We start from the raw sequence: 21388 nt of genomic DNA, 5'->3' as shown, positions 1-21388 counted from the left end.
TTTAAGTATGAATTGATGAATTGATATATTTTAATAGTTTTATCTATTTTATTTAACTCTATTTGGGCTGGACTATTTCATCCACCGGCATTATTTTATACCTAAAAGTATACTTATTCTCATCTGGCAGTGACAGTCAAGAAAGCAAACCACAGCACAATAAACAAATAAATGATCCTGGGTGGTCAAGATGCTGTTTAGACAATGCAGATGGACAATATCCTGTTGACAGAAAGTTTATTTTAGAGTGCTGGGAAATGAATTCCTCTTAAGCACTTAAGTGATAAACACGTCAGTTTAAAAATAAATAAATGGCTAAGACTGAATCCACTGATACGATAAATATATTAAATAAATAAATACATTTGTATAATAATATATTAATACATTAATACAATACAATAAACATAAAAAAGAATCCCCTCCTACAGTTGCCTTCATTTTCAATCACTCGAAACCTCTTTTTCACCTGCTGTTTCTATTGGATCTCACGCCAGTCAGTTATCTTCCCCGTCGTCTGATTGGCTGAGGGGCGGATCATTCCATTGAATGAGTAGCGGAAGTAGATTCGGACGGACCCTCGCTGCTCATTTTGACAGGAGTGAACACACACAATTCAGGTATAACTTGTGTTACATGCTGTTGTTAATATATGGGATATTGTTTAAAGAGAAAGTATATGTTCGCTATTGTAGATGATAGGATATTTGTATAGGAAAATTATTTCATATTTGTTTGCATGGCACAGATTTGCGGGATTTCATTGTCTGATTTCCTGCAATATCAAGTGTGCTAACGGCACTAGCTGATCAGTTAAGTCCCAGAAGTGAAAGAGAAACTCACCGTGTTCATGCTGATTCACCTTTCAACCGAGAAGCCAATCTTTTGACTGTATGTCTACAGATTTAACGTTAACGTTACATATCCAAAAGTATCGACTGTTAACTCTCGCAATTGACACTGTCCTCACGCTCTCACCGACAGACGAGACAGACCAGGTTAACAGTTACTTTTGATATGAAACAAAGTCTCAGCTTTCAAATTATGTCAATTTTATTACGAAATTCAAATCATAAATCCGTTTTGGCGCTTTTAAATGTGACGTGACTGATCGCCTCAGTTCAACAAGCGATCTGCACGTGAACTGATCATATTTTACTCTTTACTTACTGTAAATAAACACGAATGAACATTAGAAGGTACAGTACAACTTACCTAAATGTATAATGTCTCATGTAATCGATCAATCAGTGTTTCAACCGCGGAAATGGGTTAATAACAGCTGGAGAACAATATCATGTCAGTCACACGTAACGTTACATTTACGTTAACGTTACTTCAGGAAAGCCATTTAATGATCATAGCACGTTAGTTAGCTAGAAAAATTAACTATAGTGAGGATCATTTTGCTAAATATTTGTACTATATTGCATATTTTATATTTTTACTCCTATCATTAAAAAATATTATAACATTATTATAAAAAACACATTATATTAATTTGAGTTTCTAATTTTAACCTGTAATAAAAAAACAGCTGACTGGCCTCCCTGTATGTTTACAGCATTAGCTAAGATATTTTTTTCCCTTGAGAAAAATTAACATTTATGTAGGCCTAGCTACTGTACCTGATATTTAGCCAAATGAATCAAGATTGGAATCAAATCGCAAGCTTATGAATTGAAATCGTGAAATTTGTGTCAGGCACTAATACAGACAGTAAGTTAGGCTACAAGTCATTGCACCATGTAAACATTGTAACATGTTGTCTCTAAACTTAATGAAATTCTGTTTAGTTACCAAATGTTTGGACAATTTCAATACACTTATTGTGATGTAAGGTTTCACACACATCCCGTAAAGATCCCATCAAGACACGTGACATAACATGTAATGCAGACATTTTTTGTCCTTCCTTTGTTCCTTGACGAACACACACTTTTTATTTGTTCCGTTGAAGCACACAAACTTTCTACTAAGTTAATATGCAACGTGAACGTTGATCTGCATTTAAAACACCTGGTCAAAGAGTCACACGATAACTACGTCAGTGCGACGACACGTGTCATCACTACGACATACCCCTTATGGCACTGGTCCTGCCTTTTGTTCACACAGGGCGTGGTCCGGGAATGATCCCGGCAATGTTACTAGGTCCCCATCCCGGGATCGATACCGGGAACAATCCCGGGACGTGTTTGCATTCACACCAAAGGCACTCTAGCCATTCTATGGCAATTTTCTGGGATCAGGAAATTGTGTGAAAGGGTCTCAAGCTTAAAAAGTTGGCAGCCCAATGGCTTTTATTAACCGTGTGTGCGAGAGAGAGACAGAGCAAGTTCAGGATGCAAAGCTATGATGAATCCCCAATAAATTATAACCAGGTAATTTTGTTCTTTTGCATAGTAGATATTTAATTAGTGACTCCTTCATGCTTTTGTGAATTTTCAGTGGAGAGCGAACAAGCTGCCTAAAGTTTGAAATGGTGGACTCTCAGTATTACCTCCCAAATGACATCGGGATCTCTGCTCTGGATTGCCGGGAGGCTTTCAGGCTGCTGTCTCCCAAAGAGCAACTGTATGCACACTACCTCTCTCGAGCGTCCTGGTACGGTGGCCTGGCCGTGTTGATCCAGACATCTCCTGAGTCTGCCAACATCTACGCACTGCTGCAAAAATTGTTCCGTGCACAGGCGCCACAGCAGCTGAAGGCAACGGCGACTGCAGCTGGACTGAGCGCAGAGGAATATCAGGTGAAATGACCTGTTACGAACACCAAAGTTATCATCTTCTCTGTGTTCATTGTCGTAACAAAGTTCTATCGCATTCTAGGCCTTCCTCGTATATGCTGCTGGGATTTATGCAAACATGGGGAACTACAAGTCCTTTGGGGACACCAAATTCATCCCCAACCTACCAAAGGTGAAACACTCTACTTGATATGTCCCATGTGTAATAGGTCATACTTGTATGCAACATCCCAACAGTTTTAGTATTTGATAACTATGCCTTTATTATATGCAGGAGAAGTTCAAGGCTCTTGTGTGGGAGAGCCTGGTGTTTGAGGAGAGCCCCAGCGACATAGAGGCGCTGTGGGGCTGCTGCTCTGAGCCCCTCTACTCTCTAGAAGACAAGGTGAAACAGCTCGGCCTGGGTGACAAGGTAAAAGATAAAAAAAAGTAAGACACTTTTTACAGCTTAGTCTCAGGTTGATGTTATACTATTCATTACTATTCTCTCCTAGGGGATCACAACTTACTTCTCAGGGAACTGCTGCTTAGAAGATGCAGAGTTTGCCCAGAAATTTCTGGACTCCAAGGTATCAACTTTGTTTTGAAATGTGGAAGATATTTTCTGTGAATATGTGAGACTTCCTATTCATTAGCTGCTATAGGTAGATAACTAGAAGAATGACGAAATGGTAAAGCTGTTGGTAAAACAATTTGAGGTACAAACTAGTGTTTATAATTACCATAATAAATTAAATTATGACAACAACCACCACTTTCCAACATCAAGCTGCATAACAGACTGTTTTTGTACAGCAACAAATACTGGAAGAAAGTGACACTGGAAGCCTCGCACATTCCTAACAGCTCTATTGCTCCTCAGAGTAATATGAATTAATATAGTGTATGACACGTATATAATATAACATGTTTCATAAAATATTAACAGAAATTATGTTCCGTATTTGTAAAGATTTATAGATATTTGTAAAGATTTTTCTTAAATTCCTGCTTTAGTTATCATTGAAAACATTTGATACGATTTTGAAGTCCTTAATTTTGATCCCAGGGAACACACATACTGGCAAAAATGTAAATACATTTAGAATTTAAGCATCTGCCAAATGCAGATATATATATTTTTTTGTGTGTGTATATATATATATATATATATATATATATATATATATATATATATATATATATATATATGCAGGCACGTGCACACATAGACATCAAAGGGGGCTTGAGCACCTGCCCTTTTTATTCCTGGAGAAAAAGTGCCCTTTTTTCTGGGGTGTTTTTTTATTTTTATAATATATATTCCTGTTTGCGCACAGCTTCCCTGTCAAACAAATATATTTATTGAAGAATAGTATGTCTAAATATCAGGTCAGGAGTTCTGAAGCGCTCTCTCTCTCTCTCTCTCTCTCTCTCACACAAAATATTGATTTAAAAGGGAGTTTATTGATTTAAACCCGATTGTATTGCTTCCGCTAAAAAAAATAGTCTGTTCCGTCTCTTCGGTTAGAATCCTGTGAGTCCATAGCAACGCTCTGTTTTTCATGGCAACGGTCTGTTATACTCCGCACAGCGGTCTGTTATCAAGAAATAACACACCGCATTCTACATTGGAATTCAACCAAGCCATGTAATAAAATAAGTTAGTAATACAATTTATTTTTGTATTTTGTCAATCATTTTTGCAGTGATTTTTTCAGTAAAGTTAACAAAATAGCAGCAACAGCCCTCTTCAGTTTAGAGTGAATATTTGTGTTGATTTTAAAGTGTTACTGTTATGTATTCTGATAACACCAAAATAATTAAAATGATGTAGTGCCTTGTGCAAAAATAAACAAATTATTAGTAAAACACGCCCCTCTGCTTGATGCAGTTATTTAGATTATTCTAAATATATACTTGAAACTAGTAGCATAGAAAATGTTTTCAAAACATGCACATTGTGGAATGGTTTCCTTTGCTGCTCTATAATAGTGAATACTAAGGAGACCATGGTTTCTGTGTGAACTGATTATTTTGTAGACATCTTTTGAAAATGAAACAATTGCGTGAGTTTGAGGAAGATAAAATTAATTAACTTTTTTTAATAAATTTTTTTTAAAGGAAGTCAGAGTTGCGTTAATATATATACTTTTTTGTAAAAAAAAAAAACTAATTATGAGAAGTGCCCTTTATTTCACTTGAGCCCCTGCCCCTCAAAATGTCTGTGCACGTCCCTGCTGATATGTACATACAATAAGGTTCATTTAATTAACATTGTTGAATGCAGGGTGTCATGAGCTAACAATGAACAATACTTCAACAGCATTTCTTAATTCAGGTACATTTCTACAAACATTAATGTGTTTACCATTTCAGGTTGTATAAAATTAACATCTGTTAATGTGCTATGAAAAACATGAATTAACATAAATGAACTAATCTAAATTAATAAAAACTGTAAAAGTATTGTTCATTTATTGCTCCTGATAGCTAATTTTAACCAAATGAACCAGATGTAACTTGATCTTGTTATATCCTCACTGACAGCATGAATGAACTATGTTCCCTAAATATTCGCTCACATTTAGAGTACTCTGTCTGTCCTTGTAGAAACTGAGTGCCTACAACACCCGTCTGTTCAAGAGTGAAGTAGATGGCAAGCGGTGCTATGAGGTGCGTTTGGCATCTGCTGAGAAGGCGGGTGAGTATACAGACCAATTTAAATCCAGTTTATATGTTGTGTATTACTTTTCATTTCATTTGAGTTTTTTTTTCTTTTCTCCACTATTTTCTCTTTTTTTCCCTCCCATCTGCAGACTGCTGTGATGCTGACAAGGGTGGTGAAACTTTTTGTGGTAGATATGAATTTGAGGATGCTGTGTTCAATGTTAAGAGGGGCGATTATTCCTTTCTTATGGAGAAAGTGTGTCAGAACTTGGAAAAAGCCAAGGTATGACAACATTCAACTTGAAAAAAAAACACTGAATCAATGATACTTTTGGATGTGAAATGAACAGGATGACCATTTGAAGCATGAGTAAAGCTGCTGATGTTTTTGTTTTTGTTTTGTCTCAGGCTCATGCAGCCAATGAGAACCAGAAGAAGATGCTGGAGGAGTATATCCGCAGTTTCACCTATGGTTCGGTGGAAGCCCATAAAGAAGGGTCCCGTTATTGGATCAAAGACAAAGGACCTATTGTGGAGAGGTGTCTAACTCATTTTTAACAGACCTGTGGCCTTTTACACAAAGCTAATTGAACAAACTCTAAGTATAAGAGTAGGTTTAAAGTTGACAAAACCAAACAAATCCAACCCAGTTTAGATTCAGCAGTTTCACAACACTTGTAAATAAATGTTCTTTGTCAACTCAGGTTTGATCCCGAGTTTGTTTAAAGGGATAGTTCACTTTGAAATTAAATTTTGGTATGTTTTAGCTTACCTCAAGGGCATCCAAGATGTAGGTGTCTTTTTTTCCGCAGTAGTTTCAATTTTGATATTTTTAGGTCAAACCGTTCTTGTCTGTCAGTCATATAATGCAGGTCGATGGTCACTGTCTCAAACAGCATGCACAGAGTCCAAATTAAAACAATTCCCCGTCGTCCAAATTAAACAATTCCCCATCGTAAGTACACATTGATGGCCTAAGACACGAAACGAGCGGTTTGTGTGAGAAAACGAACAGTTTTTATATCGTTATTACCTCTTGAACTCAGCCACGTCCAAGTGATCTGAGAGCGCGGGCGGGTATAGATATATACAATAGATGTCGCCTTGGCAACGGTTTCGCAGTAGCCAAGGCGACATCTAGTAATGTCGGGTTTAATTTGGACTCTGTGCATGCTGTTTGAGACAGTGACCATCGACCTGCATTATATGACTGACAGACAAGAACGGTTTGACCTAAAAATATCAAAATTGAAACTACTGCGGAAAAAAAGACACCTACATCTTGGATGCCCTTGAGGTAAGCTAAAACATACCAAAATTTTATTTCAAAGTGAACTATCCCTTTAACTGTTTAACTGTGCATGCACCTGAAAGCAACAGCCAATCACACGAAACACGGAGAGCGCCAGTTTGATTCACTTCTCACAAGAGTGTCAGCGCAGTTTAGTTCTCTGCTGAAGATGATGTATACAGAGATTGTTATAAGACATATTAATCATTTAAACACATTTACAAGGCAATAAGAAACACTGCTGCTGCTGAGAAAGTTTGAAAAGGCTGCTGAAAGAAAACATCTATAACAATTATTTTTTTTAGGGTTTACAATGAGCTTAAAAGAAAATAAGCAAAGTCGTTTTAAAAGCTTTATAAAATCTAATGCATTTAAAACAAAAGTTGATTGATTTTTTTTTTCCGGCATCTTTGCCTTTATGCAAATAGTACAGTTGTAGAGAGGACAGGAAGTGTGTTGGAGAGAGAGAGAGAGATAGGGGGGGACAGGATTGGGAAAGGGCCATGTGCTAGGTTTTGAGATCATCGGCTCAGATGAAAGCCTTGTGATTTTTGTCTCTTAATTATTTTACTGTGTAGTGCTTTAATTTGGAGCAAGAGATATAGGAGGGGTGAATTTACTGCATTAGATTAATGCCACTTTGCTCACAGCTGATTGGTTCAGTTTTGGTTTGCGATCTCTTACTCTGAATGTAAGTAAGTAAGTAAGTCTCTTACTCTGAACATGTTTTAAAGCATGTTAGCCTTGTAGCATTAGTTAACATGGTGATGAACACAGCTAAAAACTAATACATAATTTTGAACCCCCCAAAAACAGAGTTTGTAGCCACAGGCTATTGATACAGGCTTAAATGTTTGATTTCATTGTTGAGCTAGACTTATTGTTCTTTCCCATTTGGAATTTCTATTACAAACCTTTTTATTTTATTTATGTTTTATCAGTTACATTGGCTTTATTGAGAGCTACAGAGATCCATTTGGCTCAAGAGGTGAATTTGAAGGTAAGATCAAATATTTTTGGGTAATTTCTTGTCCAGATCTATTCATTTATTACAAAATACACGTAAAAATGTAATTCATACATACGATTGCTTGAATACACCTCATCTCTGAATAAAAATAAATTTTGTTATTATAATTAGTCTCATTAAAATAACTAATCTAAAAAAAGATTAGTTTGGAATAATCTTTTATTTGTATTATTATTTAATAATATAGTCATAATAATATTTATGATGATGATTATTATTATCTCAACTTTTTGTCCACCAAATCAGTGGTGCAACCAACATGCAAAAAAACATAGGAAATCATTTCACACAAATTGCTCAAACAACCAGTAACTGTTGTAGATTCCCAGTTATGACTTCTGTTTCTCTCTCTCTCTCTCCTTCACACTTATCATCTTGCCCAACAGGTTTTGTTGCCGTGGTGAACAAGGCCATGAGCGCTCGCTTTGCTCAGTTGGTGAGCTCGGCCGAGGTCTTGCTTCCAGAGCTGCCTTGGCCTCCAGCCTTTGAGAAGGACAACTTCCTCAAGCCAGACTTCACCTCTCTGGACGTACTCACCTTCGCCGGCAGCGGCATCCCTGCAGGAATCAACATTCCAAACTGTGAGTCCTCTGAACTGACATGGATTTTTCCATATGCAGTCAAATTTGATTGATAAATGTTCTATGAGAAGTTTTAACCATTTATCTGTCTGTAGATGACGACATCAGACAGACGGAAGGTTTCAAGAACGTGTCACTTGGGAATGTGCTGGCTGTTGCGTATGCCACGCAGAAAGACAAGCTCACCTTTCTTGAGGAGAAGGACAAGGTATGGCTGATGACGGCTGTCTGTAAGGTTGTAATGCAGGGGTGCCCAATCCTGTTCCTGGAGATCTACCTTCCTGCAAAGTTCAGCTCCAACCCTGATCAAACACAACTGAAGCAGCTAATTAAGATCCTCAGGAGCACTTGATAATTACAGACAGGTGTTTGATCAGGGTTAGATCTGAACTCTGTGGGTAGGTAGATCTCCAGGGTAAGGATTGGACACCCATACCCCCGGTTTCACAGACAAGGCTTAAACCTAGACCCAGACTAAAATGCATGTTTGAGTTGTTTTAACGGAAAGCTATTTCCACTGACATATCTTAAAATATGTCACTGCCCTTTCTGTGAAACCAGGCCATGGTTTAATGAATCAAACATGTTGCAGTAGAGGTTCAGAGTGGTCATTTTTCTTCCTCTGTAGGACCTGTACATCAAATGGAAAGGGCCTTCTTTTGAGGTGCAGGTTGGACTCCATGAGCTGCTGGGTCATGGCAGTGGGAAGCTCTTTGTTCAGGTAGAGAAACACAAGCAGATTTTTATATATATATATTTGGCTAATTACATCAGTTAACATGAACTAACAATGAAAAATAGTTCTAAAGCATTTGTTAATCTTAGTTAATGTTAATCAAAAATGTTTAACTAAGACTAAAATCAAAGTTTTGTCTGTTAACAAGTTAATAAACTACAACTAACATGAACTAACAAAGAACAGTTGTATTTTTTATTAACTAATGTTAACAAAGATGAAGTACTGTAACTAATCTATTGCTCATTTGTTAGGATATATTAATGCAATAAATAACCTTAATTAATGGAACCTTATTGTAAAGTTTTACCAATAAATGTGGTTCTTTTGAACTTTCTTTTTATCAAAGAATTCTGGAAAAAAAATGTATCACTGTTTCCACAAAAATATTAAGCAGAACAACTGTTTTCAACATTGCTAATAATAAGAAATGTTTCTTGTGCAGCAAATCAGTAAATTAGAGTGATTTTCTAAAGGATCACTTTATTTCAGCTTTGCCATCACAGGAATAAAGTACATTTTAAAATATATTCAAATAGAAAACTGTTATTTTAAATTGTAATAATATTTCACAATATTAATAAATAGACTTCTTTTACATCATTTACATTTTTTATTGATCCCAAACTTTTAAACACTGGTGTGTATATATATATTTGAGTAGCATTTATAGTTCTCCTTACAGTACATGCTTTTTTCCCCCTTCTTTTTTCTTCTTCATTAAACCACTTGCAGTAATTCTTCTGTTTAGCTATGAAGTTGTCTAAATTGTCTTTTTAGCAGAGCGTCTGCTTGGAGCTGAAACTCTCAATAGAACATAGTTGTTTTGAACCCAGAACATTTCATGAATACAAATGTTTCACAGTTTCTTCATCTTATGTGTTTGTATTGAAACAGGATGATAAGGGAAAGTTCAACTTTGATGAAACTGTTGTACGTAATCCAGAAACAGGGGAACTGGTGAGTTGGTTACCTTGTCATCCTGTTCATTACTGGATTCAACTGTGTTTTACCCTCTTTATGAAACCTTGCACTGCCAATCACAGTCATAAAATGGACCTTTCGACTTTCAGATCTCGAGCTGGTACAAGGGCAGCGAGACATGGGACAGCAAGTTCTCCACCATCGCCTCGTCCTATGAGGAGTGTCGGGCTGAGTGTGTAGGTCTCTACCTGTGTCTCAACAAACAGGTGCTCAGGTGAGTCACTGAACTTAGTCACTTCTGTATGGATTCACTCAAGATATAAATGCTGAGCAATTTGTGTGTGTGGCAGTATTTTCGGGCATGAAGGGGAGGATGCAGAGGAGGTGGTGTACGTGAACTGGCTGACCATGGTGCGTGCTGGCCTTTTAGGCCTGGAGTTCTACACGCAAGAGAGCAAGAGCTGGAGACAGGTGAGAATTAGATGTGTGCCTGTCCAGAAATTATTACTCTTTTGCTTGATTATCTTCTCATCTTGACATTGTCCTTGCTGTCATAGGCACACATGCAGGCCCGGTTTGTGATTTTGCGGGTTCTGCTGGAGGCTGGAGAGGGGCTGGTTGGTCTGAAGGAGTGCACGGGGACAGATGGACGACCAGACGCTGTCATAACACTCGACCGCAGCAAGATCAACACAGTGGGCAAGAGCGCCATCCAGAGGTTCCTCTGTAAACTGCAGGTACAGCCAGTTTACTGTTCAAACGGAACTAGCGTTCTGCTAACTAAATTATACTGCACTGCATACACTAGCCTACCTGTTATTAAAAATAGTATGAGAAACAGAATACATTATGCAATAGAAAACGTTTCCAGCAGTAGTATGACCACATGACATTGCATTTTAGTGAGTTATTTAGAAATAAAAGGCTTTATATATATATATATATATACACATATATATGGCTATAGCTGAAATAAAATGTAAAGTTTTATCAATATTTTATTTCAGTTAATGTGAAGTATTTTTTCTTTATTATTATAATTTTTTTACTCTGAACTGAAGGGACGTTTACACTACACTTTTCATTCCTTCCATTGACTTCCATTCATACGCATATGAATGCTGGAGACTGGAAAAAGCTCATGTGAAAAAGTTTGGCATTTCGGTGCGTTCCAAAAGTTCATATTACATGAAGACGTGACCAATAGAAGATGAATAAGTCATGGCGAGAATTAAAAGAACACACATATTTTTTGCATTAAAGTGGAGTAGATTGTATTTTTACTCTCTGGATTTATTATTATTTGTTATATGTTGAATTTACGTTTTTATCAAAACAGATGCCGCAGAATGTGATGTCATATCACGACCGTTGCCATGTCCGTAGAACTTTCGCGTGCTCAAAGTCTAGTGTGACTGCAGCTTGATGGAACAGAAACGAGCTTCAATAATGATTTGCTTTTTTTGTAAAGGTGCACAAGGCGACAGCCGATGTGGAGGGAGGAAGGGCTCTGTATGAAGGCTACTCTGCTGTAACTGCTGACGGCACCCACGATTTCCTGCGCCTCAGAGAGACGGTTCTGCTCCGTAAGGAAGCTCGTAAGATGTTTGTCCAGGCTAACACCTTCTTCAAAGGTTTGTGTTTAGCCTCCTTCCTTCAGCCATATATTAAAAATTACCATTCTTTGTATGATCAGTGACAGAAACACAGATACACATATACACAAATGTAATAATGTGCTGCTGTTTGTGTTGTAGATGACGCTGTGAAGCTGGTTGAGTATGAAGGCAGCGCTGAAGGGCTCATCCAGTCCTTCGTTGAACGCTTCCCAGACGATGCTGAGGAGGTAGAGGCCCAGCTGCTGGAAATGACCCGCGCTGATTCCACCTGCTGGTGCTGAGAGGACACAGTGCTGTGGAAGTCCTCTCAGACGAGTATTGGACCACACTGAGTCACAGCAACTTTTGGAAATGAACAAAAAGCTGCAGAGTGCACAAGGAAGGGACTGGTAATGATTATAAAACCATTCACATGTAGTAGGAAGGAAGAACCGCACTTAAACACAGGAACATAACCCCAAGTGCTTTACCTTCCCACAATTTTTCTTTCTTTTTTGTCTATTCACTTCTAAACAAAGGCAATTCTGATATGAGCTTTAATTAGAAATTTCTGTTCCTGCTTCGAATCCGACCGCAGCCCACGCTTCCCACATAGGCATGTGAAAGCGCTGACAAGAGTGAACTTGCTGTGTGAGGGCGGTACTTATGTAATCACAACACATAACACACTTTCTCAACTTACTTTAAAATGGAAACATATTCTGCGCTAACTACAGATCATATCTAGGGTAGAGTTAATATGCTGATTCACTGTTATCTAGGAGAAATGGTTGCATTCATTATTAAGAATATAAGTTGTTCATTTTTTTACAGGCTGTTCAGTTCCTCAAAGTGTGAAAATCAACAGTCCCTACCAAATAAAACCAATTATTTCCGAAGATATTGTATTGTTGTTTACTTTCAAAATACCAAAACATTTGTACAATGCATTTCATATAAATATTATCATGATACAAGGTGAACAATAAGATAATATCCAGTAACTCATTACTGACCATCTCATAAATGAGAAATTTACATAACTGGTTAATTACCCACACAGTTTTTACATTAGAAAAGACTAAAAGGGGGGGAAAAATTGAAAACTAAAAGTCGGGATAATGAATCAAGTCATTAATAACCAACATATAAGAAAATTTTAAATAATATAACAAGAGGAAATGCCTTATAATTTAGCCCAATGACATCTCACACAACACCAGCTGAACATTATCCATAATTACCAGTAATGGACACACAAGTTTTCAATTTTGGTATCCCACAGAATCTTTCAGTCAACTGTTCTTCATATAATTCTTTTTATTTCTTAAGAACCCAAGATTTTTTCTTAGATTCTTAAGAATCTAAAGAACCTTTTTTACTATAAAGAACATTTTGTGCAATGAAAAGGTTCAGTGGATGTTGAAGGTTCTTCATGGAACCATAGATGGCAATAAAGAACCTTTATTAGAGTGTAATCTTGCAGTCAACATTAAATTAATTCAGTGAAAATACTGCTCAAATCATTTTTGAGCTCCATTACAAGCTTATTATTATTATTATTATATCAGCTTTTATGTGACAAACCAGGCATGCAATATAAAATACAGAATTTGCTATGACAATAAAAAAAAAGCCCTATATTATGAAGCCTCCTCTGTGAGATCGACTGCACCCCCTCTGTTCAGCTTCTGGGAACTTTCAGCCTGATTGGTCACCTGGTAAATAAGGGGAACCCCACTCGCGCCCATGCTCTGCAGGTCTTGAACCTGGGCGTTGGACGGAAGAGGTGTTAACTCCCCGTCTTTCCTCCAGTACAGGCTGTAATCCTCCGGCCGGTCCACCCCAAACTTCAAAGCACAGAGCTGAGCCATAGCCTCACCGTCGAGCGCAGTCTTCCACATTAGAGTTTTCACTATGCTACGGTCATCATCTTGAAACAGCACCTTTATAAATCTCTGTGGCATAGAAACAACACATAGAGCTCTTGTTTTTTGTTGCTACTTTTGATATAAACTTTAATGCACGATTCAGCAAGTGATGATGTACTTTGGTTTGTTCAACCAGTATATCTGACCTGGGGCAATTGGTTGTCTTTCTGATTTGTGGTTTCGTTGCTCCGACGCCGACTCCATGCTTTCAGAGACTCTCTGGCCTGGTTTGTGAGGCCGTTGGGTGGCACATCCTCTGGCTGACTCTGAATCAGACTCAGACTGGCATAGAGACTTGTCAGATAGTAACCCCCTTCAAGACAATAATAATAATGATTAATAATAATACAAATAAAATAATAATAATTAGCTAAAGATTCCAAAGTATTTATCCATACCTTCTCCTGTAAGCCAAGAGCTTTCCAAAAGCTCCATCATATACTCCACCTCCAGAGAGATCTCTGGCATATTGCACAGGACCATCACATAGGATAGAGCGGGCAGGAAGTCATCTGCTCCAAATTCCTGACCTGATGTTTAGAAATACAGATAGCAAGGACTCATTACATTGATCAATAGTGACAGTAAAGACATTTATAATCTTGCAAAAGATTTCTATTCCAAATAAATGCCATTTTAAAGGATTATGGATTTGAAGGATTATGTGACACTGAAGACTGGAGTAATGATGCTGAAAATGCAGCTTTGCCATCACAGGAATAAATTACATATTAAAATATAATAAAATAGAAAACTCTTTTAAATGTTAACAATATTTCACAAATATTACTGTTTTTACTGTATTTTTGATCAAATAAAATGCAGCCCTGGTGACCATTAGAGACTTTTTTCAAAAACATTTTAAGTCCCCCTGTGGTGAAAACCCAGCTTTTGATGTTGTTTATATGTCTATGTGGTGTTTTTAATATGCTTTAAGACAAACCATGGGCAAATTCATAAGTCAAACACCATTGTACCAGTGAACCAAAGACTCAAGACTCAAAAACGCGGTTTAAAATCCCTGGTGTTTCTGACGTCACAAACTACCTTGTAACCAACCACGTCAACGTGTGATCGTCAATGAGTGGATCTCTGAGCTGGTGTGAGTGAGTGAAGGCGGGGCTAATTTTCATATTCATAGAACCGTGTATACTAAATGAGGCAACGGTGTAGTTACATTCAAGCTATTTTAAAGGAAAAAAAGTTTCAATATGTAATTTTGGTGATCAAAGATGAGTTAAGGGATAAAATTATTGACTACAGGGGGACTTTAAAAAATATCTTACTGATCCCAGTCTTTTGAACGGTAATGTATGTGCACAAATAAATTGACATGTATATAATAAACCAATGCTATTTAAGGTCTTCCTTACCTGATTTGTTTTTCATGGCTTTGTAAATGAGTTTGCAGATCTGCAGGAGTAGCAGCACTTTGTCAATGGGTGAGTAAGCCCGCTGCATTAGAGTCAACTTGTGCTTAATTTTCTCAATGCCCTGGGCGTCAGGAACGCCCACCTGAACCCCAAAGAGCTTCTGGGGTGAGGCTCCTTTGGCTCTTTGCAAGCTGTCCGTCATTCTCTGGAAGGAACCATCTTGTTTGTGCAGGGTCCGAAGAGCCGCATCAATCTGAGGCTTGAGAGGTTTCAGCACACAGCGGAACATGGCTTTCTCCAGCGCTTGGTCTGCACACAGGAAAATGTTTAACTTGTTTGAATGATACTGACAACAGGATTACATTAAATCATTCTGACTTAAATACCTTTCTCGTTCTCAGTCAGAAGAGTTTCGATTGGAGGTTCAAGCTCTCCACACTCCAGAAGGAACGCTTTGGCCTGACTGATGAAGAGACGCAAATCCTGCAGCAGCTGTACAGGAGAGTTCAAGCACTGGGGCTTCAGTGCCTCTCTCTGCTGCCTCAGGAAGTCCTGAACCAGAGCGCCAAACGCCATGCGGCGATCACGAGACAGGTCCTCCACCATCCGCGACACTCGCTTCTCTGGGGCGAAAAAGGATATGAAGGCGGCGCTCATCTTGCGTAGGGCGGACATGGACTTCCTAGGAGGCGACATAACCGGGTTGCTAGTTCCTCGCACGAGGGGAGGACGCTCGGGACTCTCCTCAGTCTCGTCGAGGCTGCTAAGCGAACTGCTGCTGTCCAGCTCACTAAGGGACGGAGCATGTCGCTGTTCCAGAACAAGCCCTTCCTCCTCATCCTCGTCTTCTTCATGTCCTTTCTGCTCCAGGATTTTCATCTGGGCCTAAAAGCGCAAAAAGACAGTCATGAAAACACATAAACTAAACTAAAATGTCCCGTAAAATCAGTGCTGAAATGTCTCAGTACCTTCTGAAGAGCCTTGGGCATCTGATAGTCGTCTTCTTCAGCAGTGGGCGAAAGAGTAGGGGTGACCATGGTCTTCTTCTGAGACACTACACAAGGTTGCATATAGTCTGTGGCTTCCTGCTCAGTCTTCTTGATAGCTTCCTCGCCAGCCTGAACTGCAACAGGTGGGGTCGTCTGTTTTAAAGCTTTTAATCTTGCTTTGCATTTGGCTTTAGCCAGTAACGGTGGTGGAGGTGGTGGGATGACAGGTGGTGACAGGGGGCTGGAAGTTTCAGTGGAGACTCGAACCTTTATGCTGGTTTTGAAATGATGACGTCTGCGCATGGCGTTGCGACCAGGGTAGTCTTGTAGGAAGAGGGGGTTGACGAAACACAAACCTTTGCCTCCCCCGTAATTCAGCTCACAGGGACTCCGTGTTTGAATTGGGCAAAGCTCCTGGAATGTGGTGGGGTTTAGGTTGATGGGCGTTGAGCAGTCTTCTGGGCTTGGAGTTGGGGGCAAGAGTTTGTCAGCGGTAGGTTCATTACGAGGACCCCGGACATTTAGGTGGGAATTCCAGAACTCTGTGGAATACAAAAGGGCATTGAGATCATGATGAACATGTTTTATGATGGATATTAGCTGACATTGATGAACTCTAAAATCGTTTGAGTGAACAATAAATTATCGTATCAGTCATTGGATATAGTGATCGATAATTAATTAAATTTCATTTCCACTATTTTTAGATTAAACTTAAATATTTAAAGTAATATTTACTTTTTAAATATTTATTTACATTTAAAAACAACAACACTTTTTTCCATACTATGAAGCCATACATATATATATATATATATATTAGTTATGAAGCCGATAACTAATATATATATTAACCAACACAACTGTTTTCAGCATTATAATAAGAAATGTTTCTTGAGCAGCAAATAATAATATTATTATGATTTCTGAAGGATCATGTGACACTGAAGACTATAGTGAATATATAATATATATATATACTATAGTGACTATAGTGAAACATTTTTTTTTATAAAAATAAATAAATAAAATATATATATATTCACTATATATATATATATATATATATTCACTATATATAGTGAAATATTATCAAAATAACTGTTTATAATATAATTTAAAATTGAATTTATTCCTGTGATGGTGAAACTGAATTTTTAGAATAATTTCTCCAGTCTTCAGTGTCACATGATCCTTCAGAAATCATTCTAATATGATTATTTGCTGCTCAAGAAACATTTCTTATTATAATGCTGAAAACAGTTGTTGTTGGTTTATATATTTTGTGGAAGCCGTATTGCATTTTTTTTTTTTTTATGAATAGAAAGTTCAAAAGAACAGTATTTAATTGAAATGTACATCTTTTGTAACATGATATATTTCTTCACTATCACCTATCACCAACTGAATACATCTTCACTGAATAAAAGTATGAATTTCTTTTAAAATTTCTTTGCTCTACCTATAATTCTGGGATTGGTGCAGCATGAGCATCATAAAATGTCCGACAGAAAGCGCCTTTCAAACCTTCAATTCATTTCAACAGATAATCAAAGTTGTACCTACCCACACCCATATGAGAGATTGACTCCAACTGTTTGTGTGAGGAAGCCTTGGCTATTGCTTCAGGCAGCTCCAGAGTGAAAGGAAGCACATCCCTAAAATACAGATCCACAATAATGGAATAAAAATATCATATTTATGGAGTGCCTTGCTGTTGTTGTAGATAGAACATAGTAAATACTAATCATACCGACTGACACAGTAGAAGGCAACGAGTCTGCACAGATCTGGGAAACTGATAGCTGAGCTTTCCAAAGAAAAGGCTGTTAATGAAAAGGAAATGGTTTAGTCACCGAAAGTCGATAACTAATGTTGACATAAAATTTACAGAATAGTATGGCTAACTCATTGCTTACTTGCTTAAAATGAATTCAAGATGACATGAGTAATTTATTAACAAACTCACCTGAGTCCTCTTCTCGAATGACAACCTGTTTAATGAAGGACGGCGTGCTGTCATCTGCCAGCCGGACGCACAGCATTTTTTTCTGTGATGTACTGGACTTGCGCACCAGGAACGTCTGCAAGGTAACAAAAGTTTCCAAGAATGTTGTTTAAGTTTGATTGTAGGCTTAACTGTCTCTTTTCAAAGCAGGTGGTGCTTGGAATGTGCTTGCTCACCCCGGGGGGCTCACGGCGCAGGATGTGTAGAGCTGTAGCCGAGTTACCGGAGAGCTGGAGCCACACAGGGTGCGTCAGCAAGAGCCGGTCCAGTACACTGATGCTCCTCTGGGATCCTCTCTGTGGACAAGCCCGCCGGTCCCCCACGGGCCGAGAGTCAGGATAGTCGTACACAGGGTCACCCTGCATCTTCTGAACGACAGTGAGATCTCAACTCCTTTGACAATGAATCTCTGTTTCTCCTCTTTGTGAATGTTCACATTGGCATTTGACAAAAAAAGGAAGTTCTGACCAGTTTTGGAGGATGTCTGTTAGTCAGTGACTTAGACCTGTCTTACAGTAAATTATTCATGTACACATCTTAGTTTTTTCTCATGTGTGTTTCTCAAACATGTTGTCACTGTTTTTCCTAGAATGGCTATTTTCACACAATCATGTGCCTACTTATTCCTTCTGACCTTTGCTTTTTCAATGGCTATGGGAAACTCCCTCGCTGGCTCTGTTTTTCTCCCGGCCATGTGAGAACGGTGTGTCACAGTCTGACTAATACCACATCTCTACCGTTTTTGTTCTGCATTCACACAGACCATTCAAAAAACACTTGCATTGTTCTTAAAGACGAAACAACAGAAGCATCATTTATACCAAATGTGATGCAAGGTGAAGAGGAACTGAGAATTACATTTTCGAGAAGTATTAGTGTAATAAAGGCATTTTATCATGACGTGAATCAGTTCTATTTTAAAAAATATAGGCTAAATAAAATAAATACAGGAGTGGATGCATTATTTGAAAACTTTCTTTTTTCACTGATACATCTTATATAATGAATGAAATGAACACTCTTTAGTATCTAATGCTGACTCTTAAAGTAACTTGTTCACTAGTTGAGTGAGGTTGGGTAGCAGGTTGACTCTGTGTGGGCCAGTGTGGAATACTTTTTGGCAAGAGCTAATGGCTGCTATGGCAACAGAGGCTTACATATTCCACTGGGCATTCCTACCCACGGACACACACACGCCTCCACTGTTCAAATTTAGGAAAGGCCAGGTACCTTTTCCAAAACTTCATACAAACTAGGCTCAACTGAGAAGAACTGATAAAATGTAGTCTAAATACTTTTGAATGCAAGTGAATGTAAGTGGCTTTTTGATAAAAGTGTCTGCCAAAATGCATAAATGTAAAGTTTTGGTTTTTTTGCAAAAGGAAAATAAATAAGTATTATTATATTTTTGACGTTACTTGGAAGATAAAGAACATATGGGTAAAAACTAAATTAAAAGAGTGATATATTAAAACTTTCCTCTCAAGGGACTATTTGGTTCCTTTTAGAAAAAAATTCTCCCAGAATGTTGTAGATTCATTAGTAGGACAAAAGGCCAACTGAGATATGTCTCTAATAATACTTTCTAATTATATTTTAACATGTCTGCTTATGGGGCAATAAAGTATGAAATGTGAAAAAAAGAAGAAAAAAAGGTGTGGCCTTTTCTACTAATACTTTAAGTGGTCTAACCACTACTTGCATCTTGAATATGTCTGAGTGTACTTAATTAGTAGTTGACTTAATTAGTACTTAAAAAGGAAAGAACATTTCTTAAATTCATGATTCAAAAAGTTGATATTTGCAAAACATATATTTTTTAAATATCATCAAGTTTTTAAGTCATGAGTCAAACAACATTTTCTTTGGGTTACTCCATTTGACATAAACAAAATGTTTAAAACGTGTTTTTTTTAAGTAATAATAATTTTAAAAAATCAAAATAAGGGATGTTTAATAAATAAATTAATATTGTCCTTCTCGCATGACAACAACGTGGATTCCTGGTTAGGCCACACTACTTTTGATTTGGCAAAATTTATTTGGCATAACTATTTTTTCAAAAAAAATAATAAAAAAATGCTGTAACAAATAATAAGAGAGTATGCCAAACACCTTAGGCCAACATCTCTACTGTCCTTATCCATCCCAATGGTGAATCCAGTTTTAACGGATAAATAAGGGCGGGGAAACTGTAGTTTCAGAGCTCTGAAATGATTGCTGCCTCAGTCTGGGCATGAACAGAGCAAGTCCAGACTGGTGAGAAGGAAGCCTTTAAGTATGCACTGGGAAAGAGCTGCTATTATCTCTGTTCTGTAATGCAGGCTGAGGTTTTTTAATTGTTGCCTGAACAAGATATTTTCAGGAGCTGTAACTCGATACAGCACTAAAGGGAATGACAGTGGATATATGTCTTTTTATTTAAAAATATATAAAACGTCCTGTATACAGCAAGTAGGCCTACTTAGATACTGCACCATTTTTATATAAAGACTGGAAACAGTATAACCAGAGTAATGGGATTTATAAATAGTAATTTACTAATGATTCAACAACAACAACCTAATAATAATCATAATAATAATAACAACTATAAACAGATGAATGTGTTTAAAAGAATGTAACTGCTACAAATGTACGTTATAAAAGAAACATACTGAAACAATATAATTTGACAGCCCAGTCCCCAAAATAGATGTGTGTGTGTGTTTATATAGAGATTAGTATTAAAAAAGCATCACAATACGTGTAAAATAGGAGAATGCAATAGATAAATCTTGACAATGCGAATCTTTGTCAATATGATCAGTGAAAAATATTTATTAAAAACTTCGTACAATCTTCTTTATTTAAAAATAATAATCAACATCTCACACTTTTGTGACTAAGCGCGAACTTCCTCAATCAGTTCTCTAATGTTTTACTGTACTGTAAATATAACCTGGCACTAAAACACTATAGTCATCATAACACATGACCATATTTAAAAGAGATAGAGAAGAAGAGCCACTTACCTCTTCATCAGTCGCTGCTATTCAAAAAGAACAAACTACACTACTTCGTGACTTTTCCCAAAGTGTCAGATCCATTAAATGCTCTGAATTACTTTTGGAAATGTGGAAAGTCCGGGAATATATAATTAGGGGGGTTTTTGCTTGTTATTCCACCATGCACACGTTTAAAAAGATACCAACAGGAGTCTGTGTGAAACTGTGATTCACACTGTCTGTTTCGTCTTCTCGTACACATGTGTTGTTTCCAGGCGAGCGCGTTCTCGTACATGAGTCGTGTTTCATACCTGGGCATGCGCATGCTGTGACGCGCTATAACCATAGACTGTAAAAAATAGGCTATAACATACGACCACAAATAGAGAGAAATATAATTATATAATTTATTGCCCCACGTCCACATTCCCACTTTGAAATTAATAATAACAATAATAATAGCCCTAGTGGATGTCAGCTTCCACATTTCCTCTTTGAAATTAATACAGCGTCGTCATAATGACTTTTCAGCTGAAACCTGG

The 21388-nt window shown here is 37.5% G+C and overlaps 2 protein-coding genes across 2 annotated transcripts; one reads left to right on the top strand and one right to left on the bottom strand.

Annotated features, from left to right (window-relative positions):
- The first annotated feature begins 475 nt into the window (after positions 1 to 475).
- dpp3 (dipeptidyl-peptidase 3) lies at positions 476 to 12457 on the top strand. The gene is made up of 18 exons (XM_082141024.1): positions 476 to 620; positions 2452 to 2752; positions 2832 to 2921; positions 3024 to 3161; positions 3244 to 3318; positions 5342 to 5432; positions 5548 to 5681; positions 5807 to 5937; positions 7631 to 7689; positions 8106 to 8300; positions 8396 to 8508; positions 8929 to 9021; positions 9934 to 9996; positions 10110 to 10234; positions 10311 to 10431; positions 10518 to 10697; positions 11432 to 11594; positions 11718 to 12457. The coding sequence occupies exons 1-18, from the start codon at positions 550 to 552 to the stop codon at positions 11858 to 11860; spliced, it is 2286 nt and encodes a 761-aa protein (XP_081997150.1). The 5' UTR covers positions 476 to 549; the 3' UTR covers positions 11861 to 12457.
- Positions 12458 to 12459: 2 nt separating this feature from the next.
- rin1a (Ras and Rab interactor 1a) lies at positions 12460 to 21144 on the bottom strand. The gene is made up of 11 exons (XM_082141023.1): positions 20874 to 21144; positions 18036 to 18227; positions 17821 to 17935; positions 17605 to 17677; positions 17418 to 17509; positions 15831 to 16393; positions 15249 to 15747; positions 14863 to 15171; positions 13888 to 14019; positions 13636 to 13802; positions 12460 to 13516 (listed from the first exon to the last, which is right to left on the bottom strand). The coding sequence occupies exons 2-11, from the start codon at positions 18222 to 18224 to the stop codon at positions 13202 to 13204; spliced, it is 2454 nt and encodes an 817-aa protein (XP_081997149.1). The 5' UTR covers positions 18225 to 18227; positions 20874 to 21144; the 3' UTR covers positions 12460 to 13201.
- Positions 21145 to 21388: the final 244 nt, after the last annotated feature.

This window comes from Leuciscus leuciscus (assembly GCF_965113295.1).
Source record: "Leuciscus leuciscus genome assembly, chromosome: 16".
NCBI lineage: Eukaryota > Metazoa > Chordata > Actinopteri > Cypriniformes > Leuciscidae > Leuciscus > Leuciscus leuciscus.
The sequence above is the reverse complement of the archived record's forward strand: the minus strand, read 5'-3'. Positions and strand labels throughout refer to the sequence as shown.

Coding starts and splice junctions, on each gene's coding strand:
- rin1a (XM_082141023.1), bottom strand. CDS start 18,224: ATGCAGGGTGACCCTGTGTACGACTATCCTGACTCTCGGCCCGTGGGG. Junction 17,510..17,604: donor GCCTTCTACTGTGTCAGTCG/GTATGATTAGTA, acceptor TCTGTATTTTAG/GGATGTGCTTCCTTTCACTC. Junction 13,803..13,887: donor CTCTTGGCTTACAGGAGAAG/GTATGGATAAAT, acceptor ATTGTCTTGAAG/GGGGTTACTATCTGACAAGT.
- dpp3 (XM_082141024.1), top strand. CDS start 550: ATGAGTAGCGGAAGTAGATTCGGACGGACCCTCGCTGCTCATTTTGAC. Junction 9,997..10,109: donor ATCCAGAAACAGGGGAACTG/GTGAGTTGGTTA, acceptor TTCGACTTTCAG/ATCTCGAGCTGGTACAAGGG. Junction 11,595..11,717: donor GGCTAACACCTTCTTCAAAG/GTTTGTGTTTAG, acceptor TTTGTGTTGTAG/ATGACGCTGTGAAGCTGGTT.